The sequence below is a fragment of the Armigeres subalbatus genome, chromosome 2 (assembly GCF_024139115.2).
Source record: "Armigeres subalbatus isolate Guangzhou_Male chromosome 2, GZ_Asu_2, whole genome shotgun sequence".
Lineage (NCBI taxonomy): Eukaryota > Metazoa > Arthropoda > Insecta > Diptera > Culicidae > Armigeres > Armigeres subalbatus.
The window spans coordinates 237,625,391-237,644,827 of record NC_085140.1 but is presented as its reverse complement, the minus strand read 5'-3'; the positions used below and the strand labels follow the sequence as shown (position 1 = coordinate 237,644,827).

Sequence of the window (19,437 nt, the reverse complement as noted above, 5' to 3'; positions counted from 1 at the left end):
TTTATCACTAGAAGCTACAATTAGATTAATCCTTTGACTAATCAGTACCTTCGCTTTAAACTTCAAAATGATGCGCTTGTTAGCAGGCGTAAGCTTTTTATTGATAGCACTGACCGTTAGTAAAAAAATAGTACGTGGGATGTTTATGTGCTCTATTTGTAGCTCACGACCTCAGAAATCGACAGGTGACTAGTAGCGCTTGATTGACTGGAAAATCCGAGCTTTGTTGGTTACAAAATAGGGATTCGACACTTGTTGTATGTTTTATGCTCATAGAAGCTAAAATAATGAGTTTTTTTTTGAAAATCTGATACGTTTAAGTTCCCACGAGAGAGGAGATATTTATAAAGAGAGCATAAGAAGAAACATTAGCCTTATATGGGACAAGGTAGGTAGGGAGATTAAAAATGTGTATCATCATAATACGGATTTTTAGAGGCGAAATGAACTGGCGCACCGCGGTGCCAGCAAAAGAGGTACATGTCACATTGAGTAAATTTTACAGGAGACGCATTTTCCCAAAAAAAAAAATCGAATAATAAATTCGAAATTGCAATTTTCGGCGACTCAACTGTACCAACATGTTATGACTAATGTGCCTAAAGGTAGTAGTGAGAAATATGCGAATTTTCTTGACAAATAATTTATTGGAGCAAAATGCACATTATGGTAGCTTAAAAAACACTTTTTCAAATTTTTTGATGGGCCGCCCTCTTATTCGGTTCTATTTGATGCCCTGATGCTCTGGACAAAATTTCAGCCAGGCGTTTAGGCGGTGCTAAACTCGTTGGATGTTTATATGGAAAAATGTATGCAGAAACATCCAAAAACAGTGATTTGCAGTTGGACTGCACAATTTACGACCAAGAACAATGATCCTCATTCAGTTCTTGTAGAATTAAATACAGAATGTTATGCTGAAAACCGCGAGAAGATTAGAGTTTATTAGGCAAAGATATTAGCATTTTACTGGAGTGTTGTAGGGGTGAATTTATTTCTTTTCAAAGGTAAAAGAAACGAAATTTGCTTAAACCCCACTACAGAGAAATGCTAATAACTTAGCCGGGCAAACTCTAATCTTCTCGCGGTTTTCTGCATAACATTCTGTATTAAATTCTTCAAGATCTGAATGAGTATCATAGTTCTTCATCGTAAATTGTGCCGTCCAACTGCAATTCACTGTTTTTGGATGTTTCTGCATACATTTTTGCATATAAACTTTCAACGAGTTTAGCACCGCCCAAACGTTGACCGATTTGGCTGAAATTTTGTCCAGAGCATCAGGGCATCAATTAGAACCGAATAAGGAGGTGGCCAGGAGGTTTTCCCATACTAATTTGAGCCACCCTAATGCACATGTGTCACTATTAATGGGAACAAAATGCAACAGAAACCGAAAATCGTCGCCAGTAAAAGTGGTACATGTACATTTATTAAATCATTCTAAACGGCAGTAGCTAGAAATTCAAAATATGGGGAAGAATGTTGGGGAAGCATCTATGTTGCTGAATTTTTCTTTAAATAAACTCATTTTAGTGGGTTGAACTGTACATATCTCCAGATTTCGTTGTCAAAAATCACTTTTTTCCCTCAGTAGATCTTTGAAAGTAGAAGCCGTTGATGTAAAAAACTCAAAATTGACAAAAATGGTTAATGTAACACTTTTTCTGACAACGGTTCATCAGATTCGAGTTCGTGACAGCAGCGCGTACGGACGTGCTTTTGCTCGCACATTTTTTCCAAGTGTTTTTTCTCGTTCGTTCGCTGTTAACGCTTTCGCTTCGTCGCGTTGGCGTTATTTTCTCCCGGACCCGTCATGGGAGACTCGGTGACCGATTCGGTGTCGGGGTAACCCTTCCTAGCAGCAGAGCAACGTATACCGCCAATCCACCACCGACAATCCGCCGAAGAAACGAAAAAAGCAGCAATCGCAGCTGCCGCAGGTGCAACCGGAGAGGAAGGAGAAGTGTCCGCCCGTGCTTGTGAAGGCCGATCCGCCGGATTTGCACCCGAAATTTCGCCAGCTGATCGCTAAGGGGCTGAAATGTACTTTTTGGTTCTGCAGAGAGGGCGTGAAAGTGATACCGTCAAACAAGGACCACCATCAATCCGTCATCGTGGAGTTCCTCGAGTAAGTATGTAGTACTACACTCATGACCACCCCGGCACGAAGCCGCTTATGGCTTTGCTGCGAGGGCGCTACGACATGAAGGAAGAAGATCTCATTGCGGAACTCAAGAGCTGTGGCCTGTAGCCAGTAGCCGTGTACAAGCTCGCTCGTCGCGACAAGACGAGGGGATATCGCGACCAGCTTTACCTGGTTCATCTGGAGCACGGCTAAACCACGTGGAAGGACCTGAAGCTGATCGGCATTATAAATTACACCGTCGTTGACTGGGAGCGATGTCGAACAGTGCAACGCGTCCGAAAGAAAGCTTCCACCCGGACCTCCTCGACTCTCAACGAGGTGAATTTTCCAGCCATCCTGGCTTCCCGGCGTGCGATTCCAATCTTCCAACTGTTACAACCGCACAAGCGACTAGCAGCAGCAGCTTCGTCGATTCACGCTCCAGCACCACCGGCTCCATACTCCAGCGAATGGCCCCCGCTCCCTCCTCCTGGATTCCGTCGGCAGCCGGAGAACGACAATGCTCCACCTGCAGAAAATGATCCGCTCCACACCCCGGATCAATTGATGCCAATATTCGCGTAGCTTGCCACTCGGCTGCTCGAGTGTAAAACCCGTTTCGACCAGGTCTTCACTCTTGGCATGTTCATCATTGAAAATGGCTGCTAGAGTGGGCCTGGTCAACTGGAACGCTTGCTCGCTGAAGAGCAAAACCATCGAGCTGAAGGGTTTCCTCGAGAAGAAGGAAATAGACGTGGCGTTTATCACCGAAACGCACCTAAAACTGGAGGTGAAAGTCAACATTCCGGACTTTCGAATCGTGCGACTCGACCGGCCGATCAGGGGAAGTGGTGTGACCCTCGCTCTTCGTTACAACATCAACTGTCGCCTGCTGCCAAGCTTCTAGCTGAGCATTGTTGGGGCCATCGGTGTTGAAGTAACTACCTCTGTCGGCACCATCACGCTTATCACGGTGTACTGCCCAACTCAATGTAAAGCCGGCGACGAATCATCGGTCGCCCTTCGGAGGCACATCATCAAGATTACGTGGATACAAGGTCGGGTGTCCTACGAAAGGCGGAAACACGAAAAACGGAAAGCACATAAGGCGGAATACGAAAGGCAGAATGAACGAAAGGCGGAACGATACAAAAGGCAGAAACACGAAAGACGGAATCACAAAAGGCAGAATTTCATTAGATTAAGATGTTTTAACTTATGCGAACATTTTGAACCAGCAGATCAAATGGCGTGATTCTCCTTTTGCTATAAAAAGATATACTTTGGTCGTTGATCGGCCAGATGCATGTTTTCTTGTTGTTTAGTGTGGAGACCTTCCGTAGCTCAGCGATAAGGCATATGGCTTTGTGCGAAGCATACCATGCTGAAGGTGATTGAAATCGAATCTCTATACGGTCTGTTTTTGGGTTGCAAATTTTCTCGCCTTTCCGAAGCATGGAAATTGTACACTTTATAACTCTGGATATGCTTAATAGATACTAAGAGGCTGTTAGTGTTTCAGTTGTGAGATGGGATCTCAATAGATAGAAAGGGGCTACCCCGTTTGGCATAAAGTCATTTGGCATAATGTTTGTTGACGCAATGAAAATGATTACGCAACTTAAAACTGGACTTCAACATAGACTTCTTGATATTTACAATGAAGAAGGCAAGATGCGTGCTTTCAAAGAAGGCACCATCAACTCTTTTTCATTATCCAGAGCAATCGCGTATATTTAAAGAAGGAATGATCTCCTCCCTTTTTGCATTGCTCCGTGCTATAAAAGAAGACATCATCAACTCTTTTACATTATCCCTAGCTATTGCGTAATTTGGAAGAAAGAATAGTCTCCCCTCCCCTTTCCCATTGTACCGAGCGAAGTGTGACAGACGATGCATACAAAATTTTCAGATGTTTCATACAAAAAGGTTACAAAGGGGGAGGAGTGCTGAAAATAATCGTTTTAAGCGATTATATATTGTAATTCCATATTGTAATTATAATTTAAATAAATTTCAATAATAACTATTCTGAAAGAATTGTAATTTATCTGATGTTATATTATTTATAATCAATTATGCGAAACGGCTCTTATGCCAAACAACTATTATGCCAAATTATTGTAAGCCAAACGGCGTACCCCAATAGAAAGTAGACAAATATACGGAGGGGCGTGCTTTTAAAGAAGGAATCATATCCTCTTTCAATTTAGACCGGGCAGATGCGAGCCTTCAAAAAATAAAATATGTTCTCCTTTATCTCAAGCAGGCGCCTGTGCAAAACTAAGAGACTACTGAATTCTGCCTTTTGAAATTCCGCCTTTCGTATTTCCGCCTTTTGTAATTACGCCTTATGATATATTCCGCCTTTTGTTACAAGTATAAGAACGTCTGCCTTTCGTGATTCTGCCTTTTGTGATTCCGTCTTCCGTGTTTCCGCCTTTTGTTAGAGTCCCGTGTACTGCCCAACTCAAGCTAAAGCCGGCGACGAATCATCGGTCGCCCTTCGGAGGCACATCATCAAGATTACGTGGATACAAGGTCAGTTCATCATTGCCGGCTACCTGAATACCAAGCACCAAGCCTTGGGGCAACAGTCGCAGCAATCAAAACCGAACCATATGAAGCAATGACATGGAGGAAGGTCACTATACGATCCTGGGCCCGGGTTCCCCCACTCGGCTGAATCGGTCCGGCGTCCATTCCACAATCGACTGAACGACCATATCTCCCAGCCGGTCGTCTACCAGGATCAGCTTGGATCACTACCAGATGGTGGCGGAAGTGGGCTCCTCGGTCAATCGGTATCAGCAGTCCCGGAGAAATTACCATCGTGTCGACTGGAGCCAATTGGGTCCTAAAATGAAGAATCGATATTCGATTTTCTTTCAGGGAACGTTGAAGTTATTCATCCGCATCAGTATTTGTTTCAACTCAAAAATCGAAAGGAAAATTGTGTAATTTAAAATTTAAAAATAGATGGAAAATGCTTCCTCAGCATTTTTGGTCTCGTTTGACGTACGGAATAATATGATTCAAACGCACTAGCAAACACCGCAGGGAACTTGACTCAATCTTTGACAGTTAATATATGGGCCTGACGATTTGGGCTGATGGTTCATTCGTTTTGAAATGTTACCTTTTGCGCAATAGAAGTTGCATAGCTCAATATTTGCCCTAAAATGTCTTAAACACAAAAATATAATTTTTAATGATTTAGAATTTTACCAGAATTTTTATATCATCGGTTCAAGTATTCTTGACCGATGCACTATCGTTTTCAACCATGCCAACTGCTCGACTGGCAAGCAACACCCTAATTATTGTTACTGTTACCAAAGATTTCATCCGTTTACGAAATGTCATGCGAAGGCAGTTTATTTATTTATTTATTTATTTAAGGCCTACATCAACAGACTACTTATGTCCTAATGATGGTAATAAAAAAAAGATATATAAGTTAAGTATACATATCGTCAAAAACTTTAACAAAATGGACACAAACACTAAAACAGCTATCTATTGCGAAGTGAAAAATTCTTTGAATTTTCGACGCAGCGTCTGACGAGGCAGGTTGAAGTCGAATATTGTAGAAACCCTGTTGAATATACGCTGTAATCCTTCAATACTACCGTTCATACTGTAGTTAGTCCGACGAAATGGCATTCTTAACATAGCGTTATTGCGAAGTGTTCTCGGCTGTACGTTAATATTAATCTGTTCCAAAATGTCACTACAATCTATTCGGCCTTGCAAAACGTCTGCAACAAGTACAGCTCGAGCGGTGTTACGGCGTTCTCTTAGCGGCTCCAGATCGATAAGCCGACAGCGGCTTTCATAACTTGGCAGGCGTAATGGATCTCTCCACGGTAGTCTACGCAGAGCAAATCGTAGGAAGCGTCGTTGCACGGACTCAATTCGTTCGGCACCGTTCGTATAATTGGGATTCCAAACGGCGGAGCAATACTCCAGTATCGACCGCACCAGTGAGCAATACAAAGACTTTAGACAGTAAATGTCAGAAAATTCTTTACCCATCCGAAAGATGAAGCCCAGGGTTTTGGAAGCCTTACCTACAACGTATGAGATATGCATTTTGTACGTCAGCTGGAATCCAAAATTACGCCCAAGTCTTTGACATGACTCAGACGTTCTATGCGGGTATTCAAAAGCGTGTAGTCAAATCTAACGGGATTTTTAATCCGAGAAAAGTGATCATCGAGCATTTTGCCGGATTGACTATCATACGGTTGACGTTACACCAATTGGCAAAGGATTCTAACTGACGTTGAAGGAAATAGCAATCTTCGATGGATTGGATTTGCAAGAACATTTTCAGGTCATCAGCATACGATAGGCGGGGAACTTCGAGTACAAAATTCACGTCATTGAAATATAGTAGGAAGACTAACGGACCCAAATGACTTCCTTGGGGTATTCCCGATGTAGCCACGAAGGAATCAGACCTGCAGTCGCCGATAGCAACCGTTAGTTGGCGGCCGGATAGATATGATCGAAACCATTCCAATAGAGTGCCATTTACTCCTAACTTGTCTAATTTGGCGATAGCGATGCAGTGGTTTAACTTATCAAAAGCAGCTGACAGATCTGTGTAGATGACATCTGTTTGAGCTCTTTTCGTCATGCTGTTCGTGATGAAAGATGTAAGGCACAATAAATTAGTACTAGTGGAGCGACCGGCTATGAATCCATGCTGAGTTTCAGACAGATACTGCTTGCTGTGAGAAAGCAGAGGATCCATCACAACGAGTTCGAACAGTTTTGATATTGCACTCAGCGAAGTTATTCCTCGATAATTGTCCACGTCACGTTTGTTCCCTTTCTTGTGCACAGGAAACATTTGTGCAATCTTCCAACATGAAGGAAAGATGCCACTGGATAAGGAAAGCCGAAACAGGAGGAGCAACGGATACTGCAAACTGGAAATGTGTCTTTTCAGGAAATTGGATGGAATACCATCGGGACCAGGTTTGATCGATGACTTTAGTTTTGATGCAGCAGAGGAGATCATTTCTTCGCTGATGTCGATAACACCTAGTACATGGCCATATAGGGGAACATTGTCTGCTGCGTGATGTACTTCGTTGTCGGTAAGCTGTTCATCGGTAAAAACGTCAGCAAACTTTAGCGAAAACAGTCTGCAGATCTCCTGCAGTGATGATACAGTTTCGCCCTTAAATGTCATAGAGGAAGGTAGGCCAGATTCTCGCGTTGCTTGTTGACATGATTCCAAAACAGTTTAGGATGCGTTTTGAGATTGGTTTGGATCTTACTTTGATATCGGGAATAGCATATACGACTGACCCGTTTATAGGCGTTGTTGAGTCTGACGTAGTGATCCTTTAAGGAAAACGTGCGTTATTTAGTGTATTTCCTTAAGGCGGCTCTCTTGGCAGTTTTAAGTTCTCTTAATTCCCGAGTGTACCAGGACGGATGAGAGCTATTCTTGTGTACTTTTTTGGGAACATGTCGGTCAATAACGTATGCCAAGATATGCGAGAAAGTCGACGCAGCATTTTCGACATTATCGGCAAGTATAGCGTCCCAAGGCATATCAGATAGTACGTCGACAATGCTTTGATGATCGGCCTTCTGAAAGTTGTATGATACGGAAGCGGAAATACATTGAACTCGTTGGCCAGGCTCACGGGAATTCGGACAACTAAAGGAGGGTGATGAGGGACGAGCTTAACCATGGGAGCTGGAGCTGCGGCGATGAACGGGGCGACATCTTGCTTGCTCACAAAACATAAGTCCAAGCAACGTTGATTCTCATTCGCTACATGATTGATTTGAGATAGCATCGCCGTGCTGTAGTCATCGAGAAGATGCAAAGCACCCGAGTGAAATATTGACCGATGTCCATCGGGATAGAGGAAACCATTGTGAGACGGTCTCCACGAAACACCGGAAAGATTAAAGTCGCCAATGACAAGAAGCTCATCCACCGCTGCCATACCCTCGACTACGGTAAAGACGGAACGGCAGTGGGCATCTAAGTAGTCAACGTCACGTGTTCTATCTGGAGGTATGTACACGGCACAAAGGAAAATGGCGCTCTTCTTCAATTGTATGGATATCCAGACTTGCTCCAAACATTGCCACGTGGAATTTTCAATTAGCCTTGCCTTCAAACCACGCCGTACAGCAATGATGACACCGCCACCAGTAGATTTCCTACTATTTTCAGGATTTCGGTTACACCGATACGCTACGCAGTACCAAACACTTGGCTCGAGAGTGTGCGATCATCAAGCCAAGTTTCGATAAGGACAATAACATCGTAGCATTGAGCTGATCCTGCTAGACGATAGTTATCTACTTCTAAGTTGATACCGCCTACGTTTTGGTAGTAAATCAAGACATCATCGGTGTCGCGATCGATCGACCTGGTTGATGATACTACCGGAGAACTGCTGGAAGTTAGATCCGAATCAGGCAGCGAATGTTCATTGTTGCATAGGTACTTGCCTGGAGTAAGGTGCTGGGAGATTTCCAATCCACATCTAAACTCAGGGCCAGGACGACTTGGATGAACTCTGGCAGCAGATGGCGCGACTGAGATAGAGGGACTGGAAACATCTCCCGAGAAGCTTACTGCGGTGCGTCCTGGACACTCTGCAGAGGCGACTGGCCAGCAAGCGACGATGGGCGAATAGGAGGGCGTGGAGATATGCGAGATACATTGTTCACTAGAATACAGTGCAGCTTTAGGAACAGACCCATTTGAATGTTGTTCATACTTGCTGAACACAGGAGTTCGAAAGACCCCATTTCTAGCCCCAAACGCAGGACCAGGACGACTGATGAACGCTGGCGGGAACGGCTCGACTGGGTTGGGGGGATCCGGGGCTTCCTCAATGCTAGCGGCAAGCGTGCGTCCCAGTGATGATACAGAAGAGGCACCAACGGGAGTAACGGGAACCAACCGATTGATGGTCAATGTAGCACACGATAAATCCGGATTGTCTATTGTCTCTATGGGGCTGATACTACCGAGAGCGCTGGAAAACGGAGATTGTTCAGGCAGAGCAGTGTTACCTTCATGTGTATACTTGCCTGCAAAGGGAGTGCGGAAGACCCCTTCACCGAGCTCAAATACAGGACCGGAACGGCTGAAGATCGCTGGCAGGAATGGCTCGACTGTGATGAGTCGACTAGGGGCTTCCTCAGCACTGATGGCAAGCGTGCGTCCCGGTAGTGAAGATGATGTAGGTTCGTTGAAATAAGTTAACCTTCTAGATTTATTCCGGATAAGGGTGTCGTAAACTGGGACGAGCCGGCTTCGGGCGAAATCGTGATGGTTGGCGTATTCAGCAGAGGCAAGAACATGTTTTTTGAGCTGTTGTCTTCGAATTCGCGGAATAAAATTCCTTTGGGCCAGGTTTGAGTGTCAAGAGCTGCTTCTCGAAACTTGGGGTCGATTCCGATTTTGTAAGAAACGAAGCTCAGACGACTAGTGTCGATGCCTCGTTTTACAAGAGGAATGACTCTAACAGCTTCCTCACACTTTAAACAATCCTTTACTAGCTTTTCAACAGCTTCCATTTTAGCGCTTGGATGGATACGCGAAAGGTAAACCCAAAACAGTTGAATTGGCTCAGGTACGGTTATTACGCTGGCGTCGGGAACTATTTTCGTGCCACCAAGAAGAGGTTTATGCGATCCTATGTCTTCTTGACGACGTCTTTTGGATGGAGGTTGGCGGGTAGAGCCACTTTGTTGTTGAAGGACCGGAGAAGATGCAGCAATGCGTTTGGTTAGCTGAGCGATTTGTTGACCATGTTTTGTTAGTTCCATCCTGATTTCTTCGTGCGCGGATTCCTGCTTCTCAGTGATAGTGTTAACAACATCACTGAATGACAAAACAGCGGATTTGAACCGAACCATCTTCATAAGTTTCGCACACTCATCACACATCCACATGAGGTTTTGGTTCTCATGGACGATTTTGATAAACGACTTGTTGAGTTTTTTATCGGTGCACCTATAGTGTACCATTCTTTCGCAGAAAGCCATGCAAGTAATACCCTCGTCGTCAGCTTTAACTGGCCTCGCGCAGTGATCACAAGCGGATGACATCGTCGATGGAGATGCTCTTAAACTTGCAGTGTGGATGTACGGTAGCCGAAAAAGTGCAGTTAGGGGATAGTGCGAATAGATTGCAAAACAAAACAGTCACAAGTCACAACAATATCACTATCAGGGAAGCGATGATAAACGATTGATTCGCAATATTTATCACTGACCATCCAACACAAATTTCACAACACTAAGTACAACGAGTCAAAAGCAATGAAATGGCACAAAATGGTAAAATAATCACAGCAAGTTACACAACTAAATAAGCGATACAAAAGACACACAATTCGAAGTGCTACTTCCAATCAAGAAGCATAGTAAAAATCTTCCAGTACCAGCAGTACCAGCATACCGAATTGCCTGTCCTCAAGGCACGTTGCAAGTGCCTAACAAAAATTATCCAGGCAAGAATGGTGGACCTCAGGAATAGTAATTTCTCCAATAAGATCCACGCTCTTCCAGACTGTGCTAAGCCGTTGTGGAAATCGACCAAAATTCTTAAATCCAAACCTTGGGCCATTCCACCTTTGATCTCATTAGACAACCTTGGCTCTAAGGATAGCTTGATAACTACTGCAGAGAAGGTCGCCGAAATATGTCGTCACTTCGTCAACTCACACGATCTTGGACAGAACATCGTCAGTCCACATAAAGCAGCTGTTAACGAGCATGCTAACAACATCCATCTTATTCTCGACAATTTCTGGGAGGAGATGGAGATCTCAGCTAGCGAATTGACGGCCTATAGCAAATCATCTAAAACATGAAGGCCCCATGCTTCGACAGCATCCTGAATCTCGAACTCAAACATATGAGTGGTCAGTTCTTCGAACACCTTTCGGATGATCTTTAATCAGTGTCTCCGTCTCAGCTACTTCCTATCGTCCTGGAAGTCAGCCAAAGTCATCCTCGTCCGGCACCCGTTAGCCTGGGAAGGATCGTTCCTCTCCGAAAAGTAAACGCGCTATCAGCCTTCTCTCAGGGTTATCCAAGCTATTTGAAAAGGCGATTCACAGCCGGTTACATGAGTCTGCCGAACACCACAACATCTTGCTCTAGGAACAGTTTGGTTTCGGTCGCGGTCGATCAACCGTACACCAACTGACCCGAGTTACTAAAGTCCTCAGATGGGACCAGGGACTGAACTTATCATTTCATTATCATTTAGTATTCAGCCAATAACTCATTCCAGAGGCGGAATTCCAAAAAGTGTTGAATGGCGGACTTCTAGCGCTGATTCCCCTCTACAACTTTGTCTAAGGGTACATTGCTCTATGTCTAATATTCACCGCGGGAAACGCTAGTATCATTTTATATAAGGTACACTGGGGGAAGTGGAAAAAGGGGGTAAGTGTAAAAAACGACTCAAAAAATTAGAATTGTACATACTTTACAGTTTTTACCACATCATAACATTATGCAAGAATATACTTTGATGCTCACACTAATACTATGTTGAAATATTTATAATACATACACTATCACGGTTAACGCTGAAACTGTAATTTTAGGTTTCGCGAAAAGTTGATTTTTGCATTCATAAAATCAATTCTTATTTGCAACAATTGTCCTTTTTTCAATTGAATTTAGGGGAAAGTGGGGCAAGATGGCCATCCTAAGCGGTAACCCTTGTAAAATAGTGACACTCCTTCAAATTCTGCTGATTTGTCCATGAAACACCTTTATGATGACCCGTCTTTGACGTAAGTATCAACAAACACTGATTAATAACGTTTCAGTATCTTATAAACTGGTTTTAAAAAAGGTGTTTTTATGATACCTATATTTACCATATGGGGCAATATGACCACCCCCTCGGGGCAAAACGAGCATGGACCAAAAACTATATCAAAAGTGTGCTAAATTTATTTAGAATAGGGGACACATTTCTTGCACTTCTATGGATTATGTTCAAATGATGCTTCGTTTATAAATGTCGTATTTCATGTTAATTTCTTGACAACTGGCACTACGACAATATCAGAATTTGCCTAAAACTATTTTTTACTGTTAAAACCATATCCTTTGTTTTAAATCATCTCTGATTCACGCAGAAACTATTTTGATCATTTTTTGAATGCATTTAAGGGTTAGGCGACTCTTAATCCTGGAGATGACCTTGTTCGTATACAGTTGGCAATACCGCCCCAGGCCGACGTTTATCCAAAGATTTATATCCTATCGAACCTAATTACTTTGAATCTCCTCAAATTATTATTATATATAGGCTATAGTTATATAAAAGCTTCGGTAAATATCAATTTGTCCTGAAAAATGAGTAATTTAGGCTTCAATTGTTAAATTATGTAACTAGAAAATTATAAGAAAATTCGGATTTCAACTAAACCATCTTCAAATCAATATTACAAGAACAAGTGAGGTTGTCAAAGTACATTTTTCAGTTGTATAGCCTTTTTACATTATTGTAAATCATCCCTTGTAATAATAATGTGAATATATTGCTCACTTAAGGCATAATTAACGTTGGCTGTCTTGCCCCATATGGCCATCTTACCCCACTTTCCCCTATATCTCAGGTGACCGTTACAATACAATTAAACTAATCCCATTCAATTGGTAGTAATTTGTACCAAGAAAGCAAATAATTCAAAGATTTTACACTTACCCCAGGTATCAAACACTGCGGGGGAAGTGGATAATGTTCTAACTACGCAATTTTTTTCTTCCCTTCAGGGCTTATTTCAATAGCTGTGAATCTTAATATGTTCCTTCTTTGTTATCATTGTGATTCCAGTGGTGATTGGACTAATATAAATGAGAAAATGGCTGATTAATCCACCTATCGGTATTGAAGCCTTTCACATGTTTTACATATAAAAAAAATGTATAAGAAAGTTAGAAATAGCACTGATAGGTAAATATAATCTATAATTCACATTAATTTTAATTCATAACAAGTTTCGCCGTCGAAAGCAATTTTTTTTGCGAACAAATTGGCTAAGGACAAGTGCTTAAGAATAACTGATAATTTTGCACGTGCTTTGCGCACACACATACATACAAATACGCACATACAGACATCATCTCAATTCGTTAAACTAAGTTGATTAGTCTATAACCTTGTAAGTCCCATTTTTCCTTTAAAAAGTTCTTCTTTGGGGCGAAAATATAGATTTTACGTACACTTAGTGTTCGAGAAGGCAAAACCAGCTCTTCCCTAGCTATTACGAGAATTCCTTGAGGATCTATTCCGTTAAGGTAATGAAATTATTCCACATACGATACTCAGAGAAATTAGTATTGATTTGAGTTATATGTAACTACTCATCACTATTGAAGGGCAAGGTAACATGGGTTTTCCACTTACCCCATTCCACTAGGGTAAGTGAAAAAAAAACTCTTAATTTTAAAAACTATTTCCATTAATTTCATGCAACGAAAATGGTATGAATTACCACACAGTGGGTGCAAAATGGACTGTTTTTGATAGCCTATTTTGATTGATTGCATTTAAATCATTTAAACTGGTTTTACACTAATTCAAACATGCACTATTGATTTTTCCTTTTCCACTTCCCCCAGTGTACCTTACTAAATGATAATAACACTTATTATTATTTAGTATATTGAGTGTTCCTAGCGTTTCACGCTGTTAATATTAGACATAGAGCAATGTACCCTTAGACAAAGTTGTAGAGGGGAATCAGCGCTTGAAGTCCGCCATACAACACTTTTCGGAATTCCGCCTCTGGAATGAGTTATTTGCTGAATACTAAATGATAATGAAATGATAAGTTCAATCCCTGGATGGGACAAACCTGTCTTTAAAACATCCGCAATGGCTTTACTCGTTGTTGAGAAGGCATTCGACAATGTATGGCACGATGGTCTGGTGTACAATCTACAACGCTAAAATCTTCCCAGCTACCTGGTGAAAAGCATCAACAATTACCTGTCGGAAAGGACATTCCGGGTCTCAATCAGCGGAGCGAGTTCCAATCCGCACAACATCGTCGCAGGCGTCCCCTAGGACATTATCCTCGGGCCCCTGCTTTTCAATCTATATACCTCCGACATGCCAGAACCTCCAGAAAACAGCATTCTGTCTATGTTCGCAGATGACCTCCATCGTCTACCAAGGTAGAGTGATCAGAGCGCTAGTAGCATAACCCCAATGTGCCCTCTAAATCCCCTAAACTTGTTCCGCCTAAGGACTGTAAAATCATCCTAAATGGCACGACTGTGTAATGGGCCAATGAGGCTGACTACTTTGACTTGACCCTCGACAGCAAGCTTATTTTCCGTCAACAGTTGACAGTTAAAAAGCAGGCCAAGTTCCAATTGGAATGAAGAGTCAAAAGAAGAAGAAGATCTAATCGGAAATTTGCGTAAAAAAGAACTTTCATCAACTGTGGTCAATGTACATAAATTAGGTTGTACATTCGAGTGGGCATCATGGTATTTTTTTCAAATTAATGTTTTTTCGAAACCCTTCGGGATTTCAAACGAACATTTTTTTTTTAATTTTTACTCCTAGAGGTTTCAATTCATCGTAAAGCAAGTGGCACATTACGTTAAAGTATAACCCAAAGAATGCCGAAGAACTTTGCTGAAGAAGGTATGTTGCTGGAAAGTCGGCAAAGAAAGGTAGAAAGCTTCAAAGTTTGATTTTTAAAACCATATGCAAAAAATCGTTTATTCTACCAGCACTGCTTAACAACGTGGACCAATAATTTAACTGATTACTGTTTTAAAATTATTAATGTTATAGGGCTGGGGAGCTAATTGGAGTTATTTGGAAACATTTCTCAAAGTAAATATCCGGACAAGAAGGAAGAAGAGAAAAATGAGGTTTAAGTTTAATTAATTGATTGATGTAGCATCTACATTTCGATGATATATCCTCCCTACGAATATGTGATCTTGATGCGATGGGTGGGCTTACGCCTAATTTGGCCAACCCTGAAAAATGCATATTTTCCAAAAAATATTGACAGCGAACAGCGAAGAAAGATAAGATAAGGGATATATCTCCTGTTAGAGCTAATAAAACCCTCGAAAATTGCTTTACTTCTTGAGTTATGAGCAGGGATTGAACTTATCATTTGATTATCATTTAGTATTCAGCCCAGACCTCATCCCAGATGCGGAATTCCGAAAAGTGTTGTATGGCGGACTTCTAGCGCTACTTCTCCTCTACAACTTTGTCTAAAGGTACATTGCTCTATGTCTAATATTTACAGCGTGAAACACTAGTATCATTTAATATACTAAATGATAATAACACTTATTATTATTTAGCATATTAAGTGATACTAGCGTTTCACGCTGTAAATATTAGACATAGAGCAATGTACCCTTAGACAAAGTTGTAGAGGGAAAATATCGCTAGAAGTCCGCCATACAACACTTTACGGTACTAAATGATAATGAAATGATAAGTTAAATCCCTGGTTATGAGAGAAACTAGCCAAATTAGAAACATGACCAAAACTGGTACAGTTACCCAACTAGAATTTTTGGAATTATAATTTTAACCATTATTGACTAGTTTGCCTTCACTTACATTTTGCATTTGTGTCGAGTCGATTCCAAATCCGAACCTTACTTCAAACCATCCTTATCCTACCCCATGGCGTTCAAGTGCTTTGCAAGGACTCTTCTGCCATTACCCTCTCTATGATGGGCCTTGACTTGCGCTCTCATTGCCCCACTAAACGCTGCAAAATGAAAATGAAGTATGCCACATCCGACGCTCCATTGCTTAGGATGTCCATCTTGCCTCACATTCCCCTAAAATTCTGGACCGTATTAATCTGGGTTCAAAGTTTGATCCATTAGAACTTTATTGTAGTTATGTTTGCAAAACTTGACAAAGTCTTACAGGATTTATATCTGAAAAAAATAATAAGCATTTTGTGTTGCTAATTTTTCTTCCACAGACGACTTTGAAGCGGATCTCGGCCTTGGTCAGATGGATTTTCAGAGCTTTCAGATGCTTTCCGACACTGGTGCCATGATCGATCCGATGGACGAGGACAGTTTTCGGCGCGAGCTTCAGTGAGACGACCTGCAAGCAAACGATGATGCTGAGTTTCGCACCGACGAGATGACAAGGTTACAAGCTTTCGTTACGTTGCTTTAGTTTGACGATTATTTCCGTTCGAAACAATCAAAAGAACGAAAAGGACATCCTACACGATTAGTGGTAGGACATTTTCTTTCTGAAAGAGAGAGGTATTATTGCTCTAAGACATGGTTCATTTCTACGCGAGTCATGCTTTTAGGATTTTGCAAATGACAGACAATTTGAAACAAAAAGTGCAGTACTAGAAAACGGCTATAGAATTTTATAAGGTTTTAACCTATAAGAAAAAGGAACGCTATTTGAGATACAATGAACTTAATGAGTAAGTTTAAAATATAGTGATAGTGGCATGAAAATGGCGAATAGAGTATTGGGCAAAACATTGTACGCGAGAGATAAGTGCGGTTGGGCAAATGTACGAATTTAGGATAGTGTCTTGTGCATGAGATAGCGAAACTAAATTTTCGACAGATTTCATAATGAAAACAAAGAAAGCACAAATCAAGACCATTTAAAATGTACCCCAATAAGTTTGGAGCAAACTTTTGTTTCAGTGTATGGATCAATAGGGATTCCTTACTAGCATCATGGAATGATATTGCATGCATTACGTTTAGTCAGTTATACATGACCATTAAATTTACGTTTTTTTTGTAGGATCGGAATGGAGTGCTCAATTTGATATTAGGTCATTTGGAGGAAGGGATTATTCGACAAATGGTGTTATATCAAGCGGTGTACACCTGAATCAGAAAAGTTTTTAATTAAAAAGCACGATATGTACCCGATAAGCCTGTTGTTTCAGATAGGGTGAAAAGAGACGCATGAATACTTAATTCTGTAGAGATTCATATACGAAGCCAACATTCAAACCGATTAATGACTGAGATTTTTTGTTTTTGTCTGTTTCTTACGCATGAGTCTCAACCAGAAAAAAAACTACGGAATGATAATAAAAAGAAAATACTTTATAGATAGAGATGTATGCAAAACAAAATCTTCGAAGCCTTCAGTGAGCGAAATTTAAACGAATACAACAAACAAGGAAGAAAACACAGTTTGAAAATGTGTAATTTTATTGAGGAAGCAAATCTAAGAAGTAAATATCGTAACATATCAAAAATCCATTTTCCCTCTAAATAGCCATAACGAAGATCGACAATTCAATAACTGGTTCCCGAACAGATAAACATGTTTAACAGTAAAATACAGCCAAAAACCAGAAATATTCTAGAAGATTAAATAACAGCCATCCCTCCCACGATATTGCTCTCTTTATCTCTATCTATCTATCTCTCTCAGAAATCGCATTTCTACCTTACTAACGGTCGTTGACTGTGTTTAATTCTATCAACTATTCTTCTACTAATAGTTCACACACGCGCATACTGTTACTACCATTCTGCCCTCTTTCCAATCTATCGTACCGAAATATTTTCTACACATACACATTTGTCCAAACATCCAGTTAAAATATAAACAGCTCATGAACGTATTTTTTCCGCGTATCACTAGATATAAAACACGTACACCAGGAACACACACACACCACACCATACAACAATACAACTTAAATGTTCATTCTGAATGAGCAGTGAAACGATAGTCAGCCGATGGAAAAAGAAATTCTACCAACAACAGTTATTGTTAATGTTCAAACAGGTAACACAATTCGAAAAAAACGCCCCTTCAACTACATCCTATAGCAGATGAGAGAAAAGAAACGACTTAGAATAACTATGTGTAGTTTTTTTTAAGGAGACCAACAAATTTGTATAAACATGTGGTTTTTAGTTAAAAAATTAAATCTATCGTTTTATTTTTTACATTCCGTTTACTCCCTGGGTTTGTATTATTCTGTTTCGATATTTTTTTTATTTGTTTGTTTGTTGCCTTATCTCCTCTTTTTTTATTTTTTTTTGTGGAAACCCTTGTTCCTATTTGGTACAAACGAATATCCAGCGTTTTTCTAGACACGGGTCATGATACTTTTGTAGATAGCTGGTCTTGTTCGATTCATCGTGAAAGTTTATTTTGTCCACTCCATGGTAATAATTTGATTCTTTTTTATATTGTCTGATTTCAACTTTTTTTCTGCTGATATGGAATATGGACAAAATAAGTAGGAAAGGCAAGTTTTGGGTAAAATTAGGTATACCGCAAAAGCTCGACTCAATGGACGCTGATAATAATGTTAGTAAACTATAGAAAAAAAATGTCGCTGCGGTTTTTTTTGTTCTCGTTCCAAAACATGTTGGGTACACATCTGTCAAAACGTACTGATTTTTCCTTCGTTGACATTTAGCGCCCCATCCTCGCCAGCAAAAGATGTTTCGCCAGTGACGACAGCGACAGTCTTCGCCTATAGTTTATTAGCTCTCTTACGCAGATCCACGCCCCAACAATAAAACAAAACGTAAATTTGAAATTGATATTAGGATAAGTTGTGGTTAAAATAAATAATATTAGTAACCACAAATAAAGAAGGATGCCGATTTGAACGTGGTATATGGCCATTTCTTACTTTTCAAGATCGAAAGTGTTCAGTTTGTACGCCCTCTGGTCGACGACAGTGTTCCTGCCCTTCACCTCAAATTTACGGTTTTGAACCTACCGTCGAAAAACCCGGAATATTTCCGGAATCTTATGGCCATAGTCGGTGCCATGGAAATACAGTGAAACTGCATTAATCTTCCTGTTCAGGCATCCCTAAATTGTCAAAATCGGATTATAACTGACATAGTTACATTTGTCCATCCCTTGTACAGTACAATCAAACATTCAGGGTATAAGCCGTCCGGAGTGAAAATTTATCACTACGCTTCTTCTTCTTCTTCTTGGCATTACATCCCCACACTAGGACAGAGCCGCCTCGCAGCTTAGTGTTCATTAAGCACTTCCACAGTTATTAACTGCGAGGTTTCTAAGCCAGGTTACCATTTTTGCATTCGTATATCATGAGGCTAGCACGATGATACTTTTATGCCCAAGGAAGTCGAGACAATTTCCAATCCGAAAATTGGCTAGACCGACACCGGGAATCGAACCCAGCCACCCTCAGCATGGTCTTGCTTTGTAGCCGCGCGTGTTACCGTACGGCTATCACTATGCCTGAAACTCGATTTGTGCAATTGAACAACATGTGAAAGATTTAGAT

At 41.0% G+C, this 19,437-nt stretch overlaps 1 protein-coding gene across 4 annotated transcripts in view; it reads left to right on the top strand.

Annotated features, from left to right (window-relative positions):
• Window positions 1–18,087, top strand: part of LOC134211965 (myb-like protein AA) — a 106,957-nt gene extending 88,870 nt beyond the window's left edge. For 3 of the 4 annotated variants that reach the window (XM_062689390.1, XM_062689387.1, XM_062689389.1), the window contains one exon: window positions 16,135–18,087. In XM_062689390.1, the coding sequence (XP_062545374.1) occupies window positions 16,135–16,256 (122 nt within the window). In that variant the 3' untranslated portion in view covers window positions 16,257–18,087. The remainder of the gene's footprint in view (window positions 1–16,134) is intronic. The other variant, XR_009979171.1, reaches the window with a different exon arrangement.
• Window positions 18,088–19,437: the final 1,350 nt, after the last annotated feature.